Raw genomic sequence first — 19,946 nt, 5'->3', positions numbered from 1 at the left:
CAAAATCCTGCTTATATTCATAAACAATTCAGTAACATAATGATCCCAAGAAAACTCAAGAGATGGATATTTTATTTTAATTACAATTCTCAATATTACAAAGTACAACATGGAATAAACGGCTTAAAACAAGAGAAAATCATTTCAATGTCTAATATTGCAACATTGATTAGTAACACTGACTTATTTTCAGAACTTGAACGAAACATATAATTTTGTACACTTATTTTTGCTTTGAGTCAAAAACCGCAGTGATTTTATTTGTTCTCGTAACTGATTTTTCGAGCTGGTACTCGATTGAACGTTCAGTACAAACACTAGATGAATCATTACGTGAAGGTTTTGTAAAGCCCGTAACATTTCAAGACCTGTTGCTTTTCTGGAAAATAACCTGAATAACCGCAGTGACTTCTCTAAGTTTTAGCAACTGATATTTTGGATCAATACCTGATTCAACGCCAGTTAGTGCAAACGCGATGAAGTACTACTTAAAGTTTCGTAACTGCCTGAAAGAGCAGCGTATATATATTGTACAAATCGGCTTATTTTTGTGAGTAAACTAAACACTGTCGAATCTCGCCAACTGACTCCTCTCCTGAGCAGACCTTGAGTTGTGGTCTCGGTCCCCGTGAACATTACATTTTGAACTTCCCATAACTTTATACCAAAACATGTTCTGGCCCAGACCAAGGGTGCCGCCATTTATGGCACGATCGTCTCGTCTTCTCTCTCGTCATGTTAAATTTTAAAGACTTTTATTTGTTGAAATCTTCAAGTATATCATAAAGGTGTGGTTGAGTATAGCCCACTTGTCATCATGGGTTGTAATACTAGCAAAGTACTATTGTTTCATGTAATGTTATTATTAAAATTATTTATATAAAGTAAAGAAATGTTTGCAGTCAGCCTAATGGTCAACTTTGTTCCTCCATGAGTACTTCTTCTCTCTCGTCACTCTTTCTTTCTGTGCCGCCGTTTGCCCACGGCTGCTGGTCAGCGGACATCAGCAAGCAAAAGAGCAACATTCCAACCACATAGATAACAAATGTTACCCAAAACACTGTGCGCCACTCTTCAGCTTTCTAAAGAGGAGAAAACACCTGTTGTCACTGTATCACCCAGACTAAACACTATAATGCCAAAATTAAACAAAAAATACAGGGTAGAAGGAAAGGTCATAACTATTAAAGGCGAATGTCCTGGAAAATAAAACATGAAGGGTACAGTGAGTTATAATTAATCAAGATTATTGTGATTTCAACTGCAATAACTTCTCCGTTAATCTTTTTTTACCTCCTTTAATTAATCAATTTCATTTTCTAATTATTGAACTACAAGCTTAAAGAGTATCACGTAGGGTTGCAGTTATTAACTTTCACAAATTTGCAAATTTCTTCCTGCTTTCTTTACTAAGAGAAGAATAAAAAGAATTAAAGAAAAACAAATCAGAATCAAGTACAAGTACAATGGAGGTATGTACAGATGTTTTATGACTCCCAGACGAGTGCGAGTGCCGTAATCGGTGAATTTTACGCACCGTATTCTTTAGTACGGCCCGGCCGCCTGCTTTTTGTGCTTGAGACAATAATATCAACGCGGAAAAAATCAATTCGTTTCTAACAACATCGACTTCCAACTCGATTAATACTACGAATTTCTGTAGCGTCGTTGTGAATGACATTACGAACATTATATTTGTAGCATATCGAGCTAAACAAGTTGACTGTGCTCGTCACTTACGTTGATCGCGTGCGCAGTTGTTCCATACCTACCTTATTAACCGTGATATATCCAACCATCATGGGACTAAGAAATCCAGTTATTGTTCCCACAGTGTTAGTTAGTCCCATAATCACGCATGCGTACCGTGGAGCAATATCCAACATATTGACATTGTACCCAGAGTGCATCAGTCCAGAGGCCGCTACACCGATACACATGCACGTCACCGCCACTGTAGCAGTCTTGGCGTAACCTGCAGCGAGGATAAACGTTCCAGCTCCCATGGCCCCTGGTGAAGGGAATAGAATATAACTTTAGAATCACATTTGAGACAACAGTTTGCTGTCAAGTGACCTCGCCAGATATTTTTCAAACGATGTCTGCCATATTGGAGTTACATGTTAGTAAATCTTGGGAAAAAACGTTGCCTTTATATAAAGAAATCCATTAAATTATTTAACAAAAATTAAAAAATTGCGAGATGAACAGTCAACATGATTTGATTGACTATGTCTTGTATAAAAACAGCGACAGAATTGATACAACGGGAGACTAATAAGGTGGTCGGTTGTCTTGACGACAAACACGTGAGGGACTGGTGGGTTAGGTGCTCTGTGCATCTTTCGTACAAGTTTGCTACAAATGTTAATCAATTAATATTAGAACATTAGTGATGTCTAGTCAAAGGAAAATCCGGCGGTCCCGGCTGTTCTACAAATAGCATTCTATATTTGACGGATTTTTATCCTGCTATTTTTACGGGTTTTTTGTTCGATAGTGACATGTATAACTAATTTTATTCAGTGGGGCCACAACATGGGTATAATTTGGGTTTCCGGCAAGTGGGTCTTTGATAATATCATGATGTTAGAACTCCTAGATACAGTGCTTCCGTGAAACAATGAAATGATAACTAATTAAGATATAAAAATATGAATGAAATACTGCAGATACATTGTAAAACAAAATGATCCTCGTAGTTGTTTTGCACCTTATTATGGATTTTTAATGTCGAAAAATTTAAGGATTTGACCCTCTCCATATTACCTTTACATTAAAACATTTACATTACTCTTTACTTTGCGGTTAAGCGCTAAATAAGCACTTTGTAACGGGTGATTGGTATCCTTAGCCAAAAAAATTGTAAGCGCGATGTTTTTAAATTAACCACCACAACCTATATATCAACCTTAGGGTGGCTCACAATAGTTTAGATCTTCCCGAGTTTAGCATTCTTATTGCACGCTGGATATCGCGGCAGAAGGACGAGTTATTAAAAGCGATTTTCAATAAACAGGATCCGATGCAAATGATATCAAACTTTGTTGTTATGGCAACGTAAAAAGAGGTTAAATACCCTATTTATTACTGTTTGAATTGCGTTAATAACTTTAAAATAAGTTGGTAAAAGCTTTTGTTTTTAATATATTTTTGTCCTATCGGCAAACGAAACAATTTGATAATTTTCTGAACAATAATTAATATTGGTGAAGCTGCGAAAGAGTGTCAAAGACGTGAATGTTTAAACCGTTACAATCCACCTTTAATAATTAAGATGAGTAAAATGAACGGTCTCTTAAAAATTGTTTTGCTTTAATTTCATGTAATCGTTAGAAAAGAACGGCTTTAATTAAATCCAATGACTGCCCATGATCTCAAAACAGCGTTTCCATAGTTGTTTTTGACCTTCATTAACAATCTCTCTACAATTTATTTTTCTTTGAATCAAAACAGCGAGTATCAACAATTGATTCTAATTTTTACTTTCTCATGACTTTTTCGTATCTAAAAGATTGTTTAAAAGAAGTTTACTTAAGAAAACTCGCGCAAAAGCTGTGAAAACACAAGCCGTCGAGTCTGTTACCACAGCTGTTTTGACTCCTTAATTTGAAAGCAAACTTTTAAAGGGACGTAAAGAAGTCATAACCTCGAGATAGTAATTTCATCAGCAGATCTCGCTTGATTACCTTTCGCTTGAATATAAGCGATATGGCATCATAAAAACTATCAAAAAAATATACGTTCATTTTAGTGAAAGGGCGTGAAAAGCTCCTTAGAAAAACAGCCGTTCTATGCTTATACACGTCATCTGGGTAAGTATTGTCAGTCAACACTGAATACTTGTTATGTAAGGCTTTTTTGTAGAATTTTAAACGCCACGATTGGTCTCTTGCAGAAACCCTAACTTCGTAAGAGTCTATTCAGGGCAAAAAACGATTTTTAAGGAAATGTTGAATTTTGGTGGTTCTTTAATCCTCTAGATTGTTAATGATTTTAGTGTTTTCCGGGCCACGAAGAATGAGAGCCCCAGAAATTAAAGTTGACGATATTTTTTAATTTAGCCATTAACAAAAACAGAGCATGCCAGTATTGAACTCTCGTCGACTATGAATCGTGCGTATAGCCAAACGGGACGAGATAAACGAGTGAAAAATCTCGTTGAAACTTACAAAAAATTTGAGCAGGCTTAAATAAAATAAGAGTAACCATAAGAGTTGGCGAGGGTTAATGAGAGCATGCCAGAGTTTGAAGCCAAACTTAACGGTGACCCTTGCAATTGGGCAACGAGTGCGATTTCGACTCTTGAAAACCAGCTAAAACGGGCTTAACGATGTCCTCTTTAAGAAAACTCGGCGTTCAGTCAAGTTCTCACTGGAAATAAAGTGGGCTTTACGATAAGAAAACTTTCCTTTTTGGTAACAAGTTAAAAATCTCTGAAATGACAAATAACCATTTTAAGCGAGCTTCGCGACCGTTTACGAGTCAAGCGTCATACGTTACCAATACCAAAAAAGATAACTAGCCCTTCTTCGCGGTAAACTTGCTCCAACGAGGAGCTGATGCTCGGAACGTCAGCTTTCTAAATTTGATTCGACGTTGATAATTAGCTTAGTGTTTCACTTACCTTCACATGCAGCCAACGGTTACGAGAAACGATTATTTTTGCTCATAAACAAAAGTCAAACTCGTGCGCAATTAATCAAGGAGCAAAAAGAAGCGAGACTAGCAAGGATATCTTAAAGTATTGAAGAGTAAATTATGTTGTTTATTTTAGTCTTGAACTTTACATGGTAATTAGAACTTATAATTTAAAGGGAAGTTTATATAACTTATTGAACGTTTTTCTCCTTGAAAAGCATGTATGTTCCTCTTGCATTCTCCTTAGCTGGCATTTCCAAAGGTCTCAGTCTAAAATACTTAAATTGTGGATGAGTAACAAAAACATGCAATGTTCTAATAAAACGGGCAAATTTGAATTGCTAAGCGAGATTAAGTGGTTTCGAATCTATTTTTCTTTGTGTCCATGGTGACATGACAGATGATAAGACCTTCACTTACAAGCAAGCACGCTCATAATCAGCTAGACCTCTGGTTAGATTTGCTTTACTGAACTAAAGTTATTTACTGTTTATAGCAACACCCGGCGTCCTGAACAAGGAACGTTTCACTTGATCATGAAAAAAGGTGGAGAACTTTATTTGCACTACGTTTTCGATTTAGTCCGGCGTAAATTATTTACCTCGCTACATTTAAAATGAAGGTGAAGTTGTTCAGTATAAAAAAATAAAACTCCAGCGGATGTTTAAGAAGCGACTTCCTCTTTCTTTTTATTTGTTTTTTTTTGGGGGGGGGGGGGGGGGGGGTTTTTAAAAAAAAATTTTTTTTTTTTTATTATATATAAAAAAAAAAAAAAAAAATAAATAAAAAAAAAAAAAAAAAAAAAAAAAGGTAAAAAAACCAAATCCACCCACAAAAAAAAAAATTCAAAACGACAAAATCTCTTTTCAATCGTTTCCCAATTTCACGCTGTTTTATAAAAGCTGTAACCTTTCAGGGAGAAGGCCATTGCTGGGCCTAGCTTGGGGGAATCAGCTTGCGATGAAGAATATTTCTATTGGAACATGTCAAAAAAAGCTGCCTACTTTCAATACGAAGCACTTGGCTGACTTCGTGAGTTCCGATTGTCAAGAGGGACGCCGCTGATGATATTTACCTCATCGACGTCGGATGAGGATGAGAAAGAAATCGAATCCGATATTTTATAATGTACCTTCTTAATCACTGAGCTTAACTTAACTACAGTACTAGGAAAACGAACCGATTTTTTTAGTCAGTACCAAAGTACGGGAAAAATTCTACCAACCAAGAGAGACCCACTTCGTTACCCTTTTGTACAACAATATTGTTTTTAAAGTGAATGTATTTGTATTTTTTTTTAAAAAATATAAGAATAAATATGGTGAAGCAGCAATGACAAAAAGTAGTTAACATTTACCAACAGCGAAGTATAATCTTCTAACTGATTTGGTACTTAGTCCCCTTCTTCGTAAAAGATCGGCCGTGATGCCACCAAAGGGGCCTGAGAGAGATTTCACCAAGAAAGGCGTGGCCGCAAGGAATCCCATCTGTGAGTTAACAATAAATTTATTATTTGCAAGTTACCTGCTGCAGAAACAAACTTCAGGCCTAACTTTCCATTTTTTAAGGTGTTATTGATTAAAAAGGTTTAGACAAAAAGGCCAGACGAATTCCTCCCTCTCCAAGCTAACGCCAGTTGAAGTTGTTGTACAACACGGCAGAGACAAATGATCTGAACTGATAAATAACTGTATAGTTTCTTATTTTTGTCATTATAACGCTGTGAGTTCTACTCGAAGCTCATAAGAAAATAGAATTGATCAGAAAGGAGAAAATTGTTGTCATACAACATACAATGAGATTTTTCCTGACGAATTGCTGTACTGTACTGAATGTATGACTGTCCAGTAAACTATTTCCGTGTTAATTTCACACTTGAAGGATAAAAGAAACTTTTGCATTAATATGCCTCTTAGAATAATAAAAGCACTATACCTACCGTTTGTATATCGAAGTGCAAAATATCAAGGAGGAACATTGGGAGACAGATTAGAATAGTGTACAGACCCCAGTCCGAGGCCAGGTTACCAAACATGATTCCCCACACGGGTACTGACGTCAGAATTGACCTCCATGGTATTGGTGCATCTTCCTAAAACGACAACAGAAAGTTAAAGGGTCACGAAAGTTAAGGAAATTTCAGTACTGAACAGCTGGCCATTGAATCAACTGAAATATCACAACATGCTTAATGCTGTAGAAGAACTCACAAGCCGACACTGAAAGCCAAGAAGCGCGTAAGCGACATTCACATTGATGGACAAAATTGGAGAAAATTAAAATGGACTGCATAAGGGTGAACTTGATAAGCGCTAGCTCGACTTTTTTTATGCTAAACACAGCTTGTAAAAAAGATGTCGTTTAAATTAATGCTCAAAAATCATCCTTGTTTGTTAGGTGGCCGAGATTTTGACAACAGAAGTTTAATAGAAAGCGAAAAAGAAAAGAATTACGTAAAATACCATGAACTGCCCTTTAAATGTCATGGCTATAGGATGTGATGTATTCTGCCAAACCGTAAACAAAAAGCGAACGTCTTTGATAAGTCTATGACCAAGAAAATGGAATTCTGCCATCCATGCGCAACCTTTTAAAAATGTGAAACGAGTTATATCGCTTGCTTTTTAAGCCACGGATCATTCAACCTAAGATTGTCTTTATCGTTTTATAAGCTAAGGAATCTTTTCAAAACCAGCTGCGATTCTCTTACATTTCCTTTTTCAAAGCTTCTTTCGATGTAATTTTTCTCATCTTCTGATATGGTGGGATGATCGAAAGGTGATTCATGAACAATCAGTTGCCAGGCAACGAACCACAGTATACCAGCAGCACCTACAAAGCAAATCAACAACAAACAATGCGTTCAAAATAATGACAACTTAAACATTTGATATTTGTTAAATATTTTTCATTTAAAACACTGCAATGTTCAAGTCATGATCATTCAACAATTTCCTCATTAATAAATTAATTAATTCATTCATTCATTCATTCGTTCGTTCGTTCGTTCATTCGTTCGTTCGTTGTTCAGTCAGTCAGTCAGTTCTACAAGAATTCATAGGCTTGTACCTCAGTAAGTCTAAATATAACAGGCACATATGCTTCATTGGTGAATGATGCGATGGCTGAAAAAATTGCAGTGAATCCTAATGTCCACGCGAAACCTTTACAGTTTGTAATTTTTAGAAATTGATTGATTGACTTATTGATTGATTGACTGACTGACTAATTGATTGATTGTTGTACTCGAAGTCTCTCAAGTTACTGTAAGAAATTTCACTCACCAAAGCAGTAAAACACTGAGGCCCAGCCCCCATCAAATCCATATTTTGTTAAAAGTCCTGATAATGGCATAGTTATGATAGTGCCCACGTGACAGCCTTATGTGGGGAAAAAAATCGAAAATAAATTTATAAATTACTTATTCTTAAGTATATAAAACAAAGCATTCAAACATTCAACCAATCCAATATGTCTGTGTTTCGTTATTCAATTCTCGCCCGCACGTTTAATGCTTATGCACAGCTTAGCAAAAGTTAAATGAGGGAAAAGAAAGATGATGTGCAAGGTGATTGCTTTCAATGTAGGGTGTTGTTGTTTTTTTTTTTTACGAAAGGGGGGGGGGGGGGGGGGGGTAAGGGGGCAAGACTCGTTTCAGTATTTGGGATTAGACAACGGTTTTGATTATAGTGTAAATAGCCATAGGCGTACGGGCACCTTCGGTCCTGGGGGGCGGAGACCTTTTTGCCCGAAAAAATGGCATGGGTTGAAAGCCGAAAAAGTGGCTTATACTGAAATAAAATAAAACATGCATTAAAATAGTTATATACAAACTTCGCCTGCTTGCTTTAAGTTCTTCAATTAATTTAGTGACGTCGTCCGAAGGTGTCAATACATTGAATCCTTTTTCGGAAGTATTTTATTTATTCATTTTAGTTCAGCAAAAATTAAATTAATTTTGGGGAGCCAATTTACATTGATCCCCCCCATTTGAAAGTAATAGAAAAGTGTGTAAAACATTTAGGGATGGATGGGTTTTAAAACATTTCGTTGAAAGTTAAAAAGATGTTAAAACATCTGGTCGAAAGCATTAGCTTCATACATTTAAAACAGCTTTGTTTTAAGGTCTTGCACTAAATCCGCACCGTGCGCAAACACTCAAGCTATGGAAAAGCTGATTGCATTTGAATCAAACTGAGGGCTCACGCAGAATTTGCGAGAAAAATTGAACATGATTATAGCCATGCGAGAGAGAAGAGATGAAGAGAAATTTGGATTGAACACAAAGTTCGGTATATATTCCAGTGCTTTTCCTGCTGATGTAATTCGTTTTGAACGTATGTTGACTAAACTTTCGGCTTATTTTCTATTTTTTCTCTAGGCTTATTGCCCGTCCAATGCCCAATTTGCACTGGGGGGCTGCGCCCCCCTCCCCCCCCGCCTCGTACGCCTATGTGAATAGCAATTATCCTTCAAGGTTTATTAATGAAAGAGCGTTTAATTTACCTTTGCTTGCTCTATCAGAATAGGAATCGAAGTCACAATGCCCTTTTTCATTAAAGAACAGTTGGCAATTTTAAAATTGTGCATATTGAGCAATGGTACTGATCACAACTATACACTTGCCTGAAATCGCCATGGTAACAAGAGTCGTTCGCTCCAGAGGAGGGGCCCATTTACTCCATATAGCGTGATTGCAAGGAAACACTGCGCCCTGTAACATGAAGATGATCTCCTTAGCACGTAAAGTAATTTGTGGAGTAGTATTAATTACAAACTGAATATAGGAAACATTTGTTTGTTTTCCATATGTTTTTATTTGAGTTCCGGCTACTGCAGGTAACTGAATGAAGAGATATCAAGAAAACAATTGTTTAGAGAAGATTTATGGTCTTTCACAGTATGTCCTGTTTAATATAGGATATTTCAGCTCAGAGGAGTTCGTCGGACATTAAGAAAGTTACCGTTTTCAGTGGTCGGTACTCCTCTTACATAAAGACAAATATAAACGCAGGTCACCAGCCCCTTTATCGAGACAAAGGACAAACCTTTATTGAGCTTATGCCAAACGAATAAAGCTATAAAATTGCTTTGACGTACGCTCTAATAAATTAAGATCGAAGTCAAACGCAGCAAATACAAGAAACTCACCCAAGGGCGTCCCTTTCTTTGTAAGCCGAAAGCAATATAATAAGCAAATAAACCATCTCATATCTCACCAGCATGAGTCCTTCCCCTGCTCTCACGGCGATCATGCCGTACACACTATACCGTGTCGCTACTGGAGTCAGAAGCGTCAACATAGAGGCTAAAAAGATGGCGTATCCAAATATTCTCGTGCCACCGAGCTTGAGTGCGAGGCAACCACCAGGGAGCTGCAAAAAGGCGTATCCATAGTAGAACGAGCCCAAAACAATACCTGTCAATCAAACAGACACTCAAATATAAAGGATTTGCAGTAAAACTTACATTTATTTGAGGGCGGCGCGGTAGCCTGTATGGTTAGTGCGCTGTACTCCAGATCGACCGGGTTTTGAGCCCTGGCTGAGATACTGCATTGCGTTTTGGGGCAAGACACTTTACTTTCACAATGCCTATCTCCACCCAGGTGTATAAATGGGTACTAGCGAATTTAATGCTGGGGGTAACGATGCGATGGACTAGCATCCCATCCAGGGTGGAGCAGAAATACTCCTAGTCGCGTCATCGTCCAAACTGGAAAAGCTCCACTAGGAAAAAACCCAGAAATTTTTACCTTTTTTTGAGGGATAATTTTTCACTAACGTAGCCCACTGGAGATATTCAATTTAAATTACTTGGTGAGCCTAAAAAACTGTGAAAGTTTACAAAGAAATCGGCGAGAACTATCCGCCTAGTTGTTTCGAGAGCGATGTGCCTGCGGTTAATCCCATTTCACAACTCTGAACATAGTTTAAAGGAAGAGTATATTCTCGCATTGCCAAATGTAGACACAACTAAAAATGGCGTTTTAAAGCCCCCCTTTTTTAAAAAAACCTGGCGTTTCTTTGCTGTTATTTTGTTATTATGTTAATAGTTTTAAATAGAGAATTTTATAAATAGAAATTAATTTACAATTTATTTCGACAGATTGTGTATTTTTAACTATAAAGATTAGTGAAAAAACCAAACGACGTTTCGGTGTCATCTTGCATTTTTAAAATTTTTTTTTTGTGGAATACGTGGAAACTAGCTTACAGCCAAGATGTACTTTCACATTTAATACAAAGTTTTACATCACGTCCGTTTGCTTGCTCTATATCTTTCACAGTGGCAGTGAGGCTATGAAAAGTGATTATGTGTTACTTTAGCTTAAAATAAGCTTTTATTATCATGCTATAATTACCTTGCAGTTTTGAATCCCAATCAAATTCTGCTTCCTTAAAAAATAATATAAAATTGTTACTAAGTTATCAGTCATATAGTATAGGAGTGTAATGATATAATACCTTTACAATAATTACATAATTACGGTTCACCTGGAAAGCTGGCCAAATTTTTAGATGGGCTGACAGACAAAGTACTGACAAATGGCAAAAAATTTAGTTGACAAATGCCCCAAATTTACATCTTCAAGCGTATGCGATGCTCATATATTAAAAAAGTCAAAAATTCATTGTTAACCGTCATCCGTACACAACAGATATCCTGCGATATAGACTGTACGTAGGTTGCTAAGATCAATGCCAAGCCTTGCAAAACGCTTCAGGCAAACTTCCGCGCAATTTCGCAGTGAATTGTTCATATCCCCCTAAACGTGCTTAAATTACATTCATTCTGCAGATTCTGATCATGAGCTCGACTAATCTTAATTGTGAATAATTTTTGCTTGATCAGTGGAGTTCCTCATTGGTAAACCGGTAAACGTATGGTTTTACGATTCCGGATGTAATGTTTTTTTGTTCAAAGGAAACATGGCACTATCTCTTAAAATCTTTTTAACCGAACAAAATCGCTGTTTTCATTTACAAACAGCCGGTAGCAAGCAGTTTACAAAAATCTCTGTGTCATAGAGTGTCGCAGCTGGACCTTTGGAGTCGGTGAAAGCATGTCAAAAGTAGATATAAAGTGGGGATTCACCAACGGGAGGGCCGGGGAGGAATGACGTCACAATAGCCGGGAGGAATGACGTCACAATAACCCCCGCATCACAATAGCCGGGAGGAATGACGTAACAATAACCCCCTGGGTTGACATCCTCAAAAAATGATGACATCATCTAAAAATACTATACACCCCCACAATCACCGGTTTAGGTGGTGGAATCTCCTCATAGTTCTAAAAATAGATCGGATGATGTAATTAGATATTTTTAGAACATAACATCATGCAATGTTCCCTCTCCCCCTGCATTCTGGTTTATTGTCAAAAATTAGTAGATATAAATATTTTGCAAAAATTATGATTTTAGTAAATAATATTTTGATATACGTTAAAGAATCTACATTCAGAAGTCTTTTCAGAGGTAAAATTATCGGTAATTTAAGATTTACGGAGCAGCCGACCGAAAAGTCATGGGAGCAATTATTTCTCGTTTCCATTCTAACTCGGGCAATAGTTCGAATATAATGTATGCAGGTTGGCGCAATGTTTTGCTGTGAAAGACCATTGTCACATTTTCATAGTCCCGGCATATTTGGATCATCTCTGGTAAGTTTTTGCTTCTAGTCCAAACTAAATTAAATAACTTCGTGAACCTCAATCAACTAACGCCAAGATTTATCGACGCTTCGATCAACTTAACTAGTAATTAGTTTAGAAATCAAATTTCACTGGCACTTTTTTGTTTAACGAAATTACCTTTGTAAAGTTCAGTGATGTCATAGTTTAATTTTCTACTTCATGGCGGTAGCGGTTTTCAGCATTTCAAAGTACAGGCATAAGTACCGATTCATTTCGGTCAAAGTTTTTAGCTTTGTAATTATGCAAGTTGTCTTGTCGCATAATTTAGTACTGCTAACATACCGGTAATTGTTTTTAAAACAATGGTAAAGACTCGTGTGCTCTAGTGAACAAAGCATACAATCGAAAAAAAAAATAAGTGCGCGCTTCATGACCTCGGATATAAAAACATCGCGCTTATGATAGAAAAATATCGGTAATGAGTTTAAAAAAAATATAACTAAAACAAGATTGTAAGTAAGATAAATTTTATTTCGATCGTTCAAATGGCATTAAATGATTTAATTAATCGTCTTTCCTCCTCATTCTTGGGGGATAAAATGTGGATTTTGATGACTTACTTCTTGTGTGTTATAGCTCCGCAATCTAACATCGACGAAATATCCTTTCCTGCTTTCGGTCAAGAGGGATTTCGTGCTCACATATAGGACACATTTTACAGTTATCTTCCAAAAGCACTTCGGGCATTTCATGATCGCAGTATCATATACATTGGAACCCTCGCAGTGTTCAATGAAGAACTAGCTTTTGTCTGATAATTCGAAATCGCTATTCTCGGCTTCTTTATCACTATCGCTCTCGCTCCCTGAGGTTCCTCCTCCACTACCCTCCTCAGAAGCTGTTCCCTCCTCTTCGTTACTGTCAGTCGAGTTACCGTCGTCAGCCTCTTCCTCTTTATCACGATAGGCTTGTTCTTTTTGTAATATATCGCTTAGAACTTTCTTATTCTTTATCAAACGCTTATTAACTCCCAGCTCCGCCAGTCCCTCTGAAAAGGTATTGAGTGCGCGGGGTTTAGCTACATCATCGTTACGTGGAAGTAGCACATACTCGACCAGTTCTGAATGTTTGTTACTGGTATTATGCGTTGATTTCGGAGTATTTGTCCGCGTGGTGTCCAAAACAAGATATCTTTGGAGGTGGCCATGCTATGCAGCAGTTCAGAAGCATACTTTCTAGACACAGCTTGGGAAAGATTATTTAAAAATCTTTTATCCGAGGTTCCTCGTCATCGCTCTCGTCGTCATCAGAGTTGTGCTATCTTCTTGTCCGCTTTCCTCCTCTTCATCTCCCAGTCTATCTTTCTCTTCATATTGACCAGCACTCGTTAAAAGCAAGATATAAATGATCAATTTTAAGATGCAGCTATGCTCTTATAACATAAGAAGTCCCAAACTACTTATAAAGGGGTAATAATTCTTGATAATCCACCCTCTTGTACAAGACGTTTTGTCTTGAAGGGAACATTTGGTTCAACGAGGTTGACTAGAGCATCCTTTTAGGGTATCACTTACGTTTATCTTCTCTTGGTTTTTCCTTGAAACGAACTTCGTGATCTGTTGGGTGGCTGTCTTAAGAAGAAACTGGCGTTGATGAGAAGGAAGTAGATACTAAAGTGTAGGTTTTAAAACTTGGTGGGGGGGGGTGGTGGTGGAGTTAAAAATAAAATGTGGTGGTGGTGGTGGTGGAGAAAATAATTTTGGTGGTGGTGGAGTTAAACATAAATTGTGGTGGTGTTGGTGGTGGTGGTGGAGTAAAGTGGTGGTGGGTGGGGGGGGAGAAAAGGGGGGGGTGGTGGAGATAAAATAGAATTGTGGTGGTGGTGGTGGTGGTGGTGGTGGACTTAAACAATAGAAGTTTGGTGGTGGTGGAGTTAAAAATAAATTGTGGTGGTGGTGGTGGTGGTGGTGGAGATAAAAATAGAATTGTGGTGGTGGTGGTGGTGGTGGACTTAAACAATAGAATTTTGGTGGTGGTGGTGAAGTTAAAAATAGAAATGTAATGGGCGAGGTCTATATAATTGTGAAAATGCAAGAAATTCAGTTCTCGTTGAGTTGTGAGAGAGTTGACATGAGTTGGTCCTGTCCTATTTGTCAAAGGATTTTTCAAGGAAAGATAGCATGCAAAACACATGAGCAGTAAACATAGTACTTCCGGTTTTTCCATTGTGTCGATTTCTCAAGAAAGTGTCGCGGTTCTTGGGGCACCACCTGTTGGTGGCGGGATGACAGGTGGGCAAGACGCTCTGGGTTAATCTTTGTTGCAACAGGCTCACAACACACCACCCCCTAGGTGGCTCTTGAAGGCTAGCGAGTGTGAGACGAGGGTAGGGTTCCCTGAGACCTTAGAACAAGATTTTTACTTTGATGTTAATAAACGAAACTTGATTGTCATCGACGACCAAATGATCGAAGCCGGAAGTGATAACCGAGTCGTGAACCTGTTTACTAAAGGATCGCATCATCGCAACTTGAGTGTCATTTACATTGTGCAAAACCTCTTCCATCAAGGCAAAGGCAATCGAAGCATCAGCTTAAACAGCCATTACTTGGTACTTTTCAAAAACCCCCGCGACAAACTGCAGATTTTGACACTAGCAAAACAAATGTATCCTGGACAAACTGCTTGGTTTATGAAACAGTACGAAGACGCGGTACAGAGACCATTTGGTTATCTGTTTGTTGATCTTAAACCAACCACTCAGGACAGTTGCAGATTGCGAACGAACGTATTACCTGGTGAAGAACGATTCGAAAAAGACCAAGTAGAAGGCAACGTTTCTAAGGAACTAGTGCAATATCTTAAGCAGCAAAACTTGATGATTCCCCCGGTAATTTCGGAAATGCAACGCTTGCAGAACAATATGGATGGCTTTCTCTCTCGTGGAGACCTTGCAGAAGACGAAAAAGCAAGGCAATACATACAGCTGCAAAACAGGTTTTTGACATACAAACACCAGCTCAATTCTATACCAGAAGCAACCGAAGAGCAGAAACAAATAGCTACCGCAGGCAACTTACCAACAGTGCCAACCCCCCTTCAAGAATCACCGGTAACAATACCAGCAGCTCCTGTTCAAACACCAAACCAACAAGTAATTACTTCCATGGCAACTTCCACTCCCTTACCTCCCTCCCCTCCTCCATCGATCTTGACCCCTCCTCCCACGGTGGAATCATTATCTCCGCCTAAAAAGCGGAAACGACCTCAAATCCGATTCGTAAATTACTGGGATGATGAACCGAAAAGGCCTTCAAGACGCTCCCGGCGAATACATAAAAACTCACCTTACAAATCTTCCAAAGGACAAGAAGAGGATTATTAAATTAAATCATTGTAATGCCATGTTGAACGATCGAAATAAAAGTTTATCTTACTTACAATCTGTGTGTTTAGTGTATGATTTTTTTTTTTAAACTCATTACCGATATTTTTCTATCATAAGCGGTTCGAAATCGTTGTTTATATCCGAGGTCACTGAAGCGCGTTCACTCTATTGTTTTAACTTTTCGATTGGTCATGCTTTGTTCACTAGAGCACATCGAGTCTTTACCATTGTTTTAAAAACAATTACCGGTATGTTAGCAGTACTAAATGTATGCGACAAGACAACTTGCATAATTACAAAGCTAAAAACTTTGACCGAAATGAATCGGTACTTATGCCTGTACTTTGAAATGCTGAAAACCGCTACCGCCATGAAGTAGAAAATTAAACTATGACATCACTGAACTTTACAAAGGTAATTTCGTTAAACAAAAAAGTGCCAGTGAAATGTTGATTTCGTAAACTATACTAGTTCAAGTTGATGCGAATTCGCGTGCGATAAATCTTGGCGTTAGTTGATTGAGGTTCACGAAGTTATTTAATTCTAGTTTGGACTAGAAGCAAAAACTTACCAAGATGATCCAAATATGCCGGGACTATGAAAATGTGACAATGGTCTTTCACAGCAAAACATTGCGCCAACCTGCATACATTATATTCGAACTATTGCCCGAGTTAGAATGGAAACGAGAAATAATTGCTCCCATGACTTTTCGGTCGGCTGCTCCGTAAATCTTAAATTACCGATAATTTTACCTCTGAAAAGACTTCTGAATGTAGATTCTTTAACGTATATCAAAATATTATTTACTAAAATATAATTTTCAAAATATTTATATCTATATTTTGACAATAAACCAGAATGCAGGGGGGAGAGGGAACATTGCATGATGTTATGTTCTAAAAATATCTAATTACATCATCCGATCTATTTTTAGAACTATGAGGAGATTCCACCACCTAAACCGGTGATTGTGGGGGTGTATAGTATTTTTAGATGATGTCATCATTTTTTGAGGATGTCAACCCGGGGGGTTATTGTTACGTCATTCCTCCCGGCTATTGTGATGCGGGGGTTATTGTGACGTCATTCCTCCCGGCTATTGTGACGTCATTCCTCCCCGGCCCTCCCGTTGGTGAATCCCCACTTTATATCTACTGTCAAAACGATCATTAAATAAATAGTCATTAAAAATCAACGAAAATTGTTCGATGAGTTGTTCAATGTTCTTGGGATCATCAGGTGCTGACGTGAAACATAAGAGGTCATAAAACGATATCAGATTTAGATTTATATCGGGGCATTGTATGTTGTCAATCATAGTTACACAGAAACACATAAAGCGACTATTTACTTTTGATTGAAGACCTGTTTTACAACCGAAAACAATTGCCAATGCAGCACATAAATCTTTCATTAACTAAAAATAAAGAGTCAAATTTAAGGTAAAATACACCTCATTGCGAGTTCATAACGTAGTTCTAGAGCAATTAAATAAAATAAAATAAAACTTCAATTCCGTAAATACTTACCCGCGTGATAGTGTATCCTTTCTGGTGAACAGTGTGATTATTAACCATTGCGCCTATAGCGACATTCAAATTAACACGCAACGCATACATGTTCATAAAACCAAGAAAAGTCATTATCACCAAAATATAACGCTTTGGAAAGCTAAATACTGCACTTGAGATACCACTCCTTTCACAGTTCTTCGTTTGTGAGTCATTGCCTTGTTCTCCATTAACCTTCTTTTTACACTTTCTTTGATGTGTCGGACATTCGCAGAACTGGCAACACACAAGAAATCTTGACATAAAACGAAAACACGCGTAGAGGGTGTTTAAAAATCGGGTAAGTCCCGACTCCAAGTTTCCCGGGGACTTAGCCATCAGCGGAAAGTCCTTCTATCACATTATTTTTTTGCTCTTGCGATGTTCAAATTTTACTCGGTTGATCTGTTTTATCGTGTTGGGGCGGCCATGATGGGTAGTTGAAGGTGGCTTATTTATCAGCTTCCTGCTGGTGTTTCATGACTACAACCTGTAGGATTTGATGGTTGTTGCCAAGCAACTTATTCTTTATAAACAAATTTTATTTTTTAAATATGGTTACCGTACTTGCAAACCGCTTGAATTGAACGTCAGTAGTTAAGACGGAAAGTTTTTAAATTAGAAGAAAACCGTTAACCCAAAACGTTTAATCGTAACAACGGCAAAGGATCGAAATGGGTATGAGCTTCAAGTTTAATTGATAAAAATTGTAAGACACAACTTAGTAATTCGGGAAACCTGTTAATTGGCACAAACAAAATATGATTGAAGACTCCTAAAAATATAAGAACATAAGCTCATTGTAAAACCCCAAAATAATTACTTAATAGTATTTACTTTATCGATCTTTAAGTTGTTCCTATAGGTAATCTGTCAAGTAAATGAACAATGTGTTAATCAATTCATCTTTTGCAGTGTTAGATTTGAAAGGGTGTTTGTACACAACAATATAACTTTTTGGTTTTTTAGTCGTCAGAAGCCGCAAGTGTAGAAAAAGTGGACATTTGTAGGAGTGTAGTAGTTCCTTGAGATGGGAACCTCGGCGTCTTCACATTCCAAAAATCCCTTTGCAGAGGTAAGACTGCATTGCTTCTAAACCAATTAACTACCATCGATCATGTTGACTTCTACTTCAAATTTTATCTATCACACTACTCGATACCTATTCCAATTGCCTGAGATCTGATTCAAGGCCCATCCTTTTGGTCCGGTTAAAAAATGTTGCAAACTAAATAAAATGAGTTTTTATGTTGTTAATATGATAATAATATTAAACAAGGATTTTCCGAGATTATCTATTTATTTCGGCGTTTTTAAAATCCTTTTTGCACGCAGTAAGGGCTTTTATCTGTTGTGATTTGTTAAAACCGAATTCAGTGCAGTGTGTAAGTAGACCCGGTTTTTTTCAAAACATCGTTTGATTTAGTTATGAACGTCAATCAATTGCCCAAGGCAGTCACGAAAGTGGCGATATATAAATTTTATACTTGTACAAATTCGGTCACATTTAACTTTTTTATATAGAAAAGGCTTTTTAAAAATGTTGGGAGACAATGAACTTCGATTTCAAGTCTCGGTTTACAGATCTTTGGAGAAAAATTAATTTCATACAAAACCGAGATAGCCAGACAACAGTCACGCCACATGTTTATTTCTGAGCATAAAATTATTGTAGTTTTCATGGTGTTTTATTCAAATGCAAAGCCATTTCTGACAACTTAGCTGCATAAAATCAATCGGTGCCAGTTAAAATTACAGTAAAGAGTTGTGACTGCGGAATGAAACTTTTTTTTATCCTCGGTACACTTGGGCGAATACCTTTTTTTTTGTTAAAGGCGTTAAAGTTTTAGAAAAATGGTCAATCTTATTTTTTTCAAGTGCTCAGAAGATTTGAACCTAAATTAGCCTGAGCTTGTGTTACTGTGATTTAAAGAAAAACAAATATTTCAATGAAAAGAAAGAATAACAATGCATAATTTATTTCCTGTACTGAACCACTTATTAAAATTATTCTGCTTATTTGATCGTAAAGATAACAAATTTTTCTCCTTCATTAGCCGGATAACAGACAACTGATTATAACTGCTTTTAAATCCTTACTGTTTTTTTTCTCAATTAACAAAAATAACCTTAGGCCTGCATTTTATCATGACCTACTGACCAACAATTTTCTTAACAGCAACCGCCACAGTTTCCTCGCTTATCCTCTCCGCCATCCGAAATCAAGCCTCACTATGATGTAGTGATCGTGGGATCTGGGTACGGGGGTTCCATTGCTGCCAGTCGCTGTGCCAGAGCAGGACAGAAAGTTTGTGTTTTGGAACGAGGCAAGGAGTGGTTGCCTGGGGAATTCCCCGAAACATTCTCAGAAGCTTCCAAGGAACTTCAGATTTCATTTGGAGGGAAGACAGAGAATAAAGGTATTTGACATTGTGAAGGGAAAGAACAAAGATTGGATAAAAATTGATCAACCTGAACACATCAAATGCTAATTAATAATACGCTAAATTATACGCTAATGTAAAATGTAAAAAAAGTATTAAATGTTGTTTATAGTGGTCGTGTATTTAGGTTCGATGAACAGTAAACTCTCTCTTCACGGACACCTCAATAAAACGGACACCTACATTACACGGACACCTGGCTATAGTCCCTACCGTTTTTCAGTCATTTTACTGTAACGAAATTCCCTATAAGACGGACACCTCTCTAAGACGGACAAC

At 37.4% G+C, this 19,946-nt stretch overlaps 1 protein-coding gene and 1 long non-coding RNA gene across 2 annotated transcripts; one reads left to right on the top strand and one right to left on the bottom strand.

The window, feature by feature from the left end:
- Positions 1 to 100: 100 nt before the first annotated feature.
- LOC144643644 (vesicular glutamate transporter 2-like) lies at positions 101 to 17,660 on the bottom strand. Its single transcript, XM_078502962.1, has 10 exons — positions 17,203 to 17,660; positions 11,006 to 11,039; positions 9,861 to 10,060; positions 9,268 to 9,355; positions 7,926 to 8,021; positions 7,352 to 7,473; positions 6,581 to 6,733; positions 5,999 to 6,128; positions 1,773 to 2,011; positions 101 to 1,082 (listed from the first exon to the last, which is right to left on the bottom strand). Exons 1-10 carry the CDS (start codon positions 17,560 to 17,562, stop codon positions 915 to 917), a joined length of 1,590 nt encoding a protein of 529 aa, XP_078359088.1. The 5' UTR covers positions 17,563 to 17,660; the 3' UTR covers positions 101 to 914.
- LOC144643646 (uncharacterized) lies at positions 3,689 to 19,517 on the top strand. The gene is made up of 3 exons (XR_013568945.1): positions 3,689 to 3,815; positions 18,193 to 18,298; positions 19,403 to 19,517. It is a non-coding gene; the product is annotated as an uncharacterized LOC144643646 (long non-coding RNA).
- Positions 19,518 to 19,946: the final 429 nt, after the last annotated feature.

This window comes from Oculina patagonica, chromosome 2 (genome assembly GCF_052425735.1).
Source record: "Oculina patagonica isolate OP01 chromosome 2, crgOcupat, whole genome shotgun sequence".
Lineage (NCBI taxonomy): Eukaryota > Metazoa > Cnidaria > Anthozoa > Scleractinia > Oculinidae > Oculina > Oculina patagonica.
Note: the sequence above shows the minus strand (reverse complement) of the source record. Positions and strands in the feature narration are given on the sequence as shown.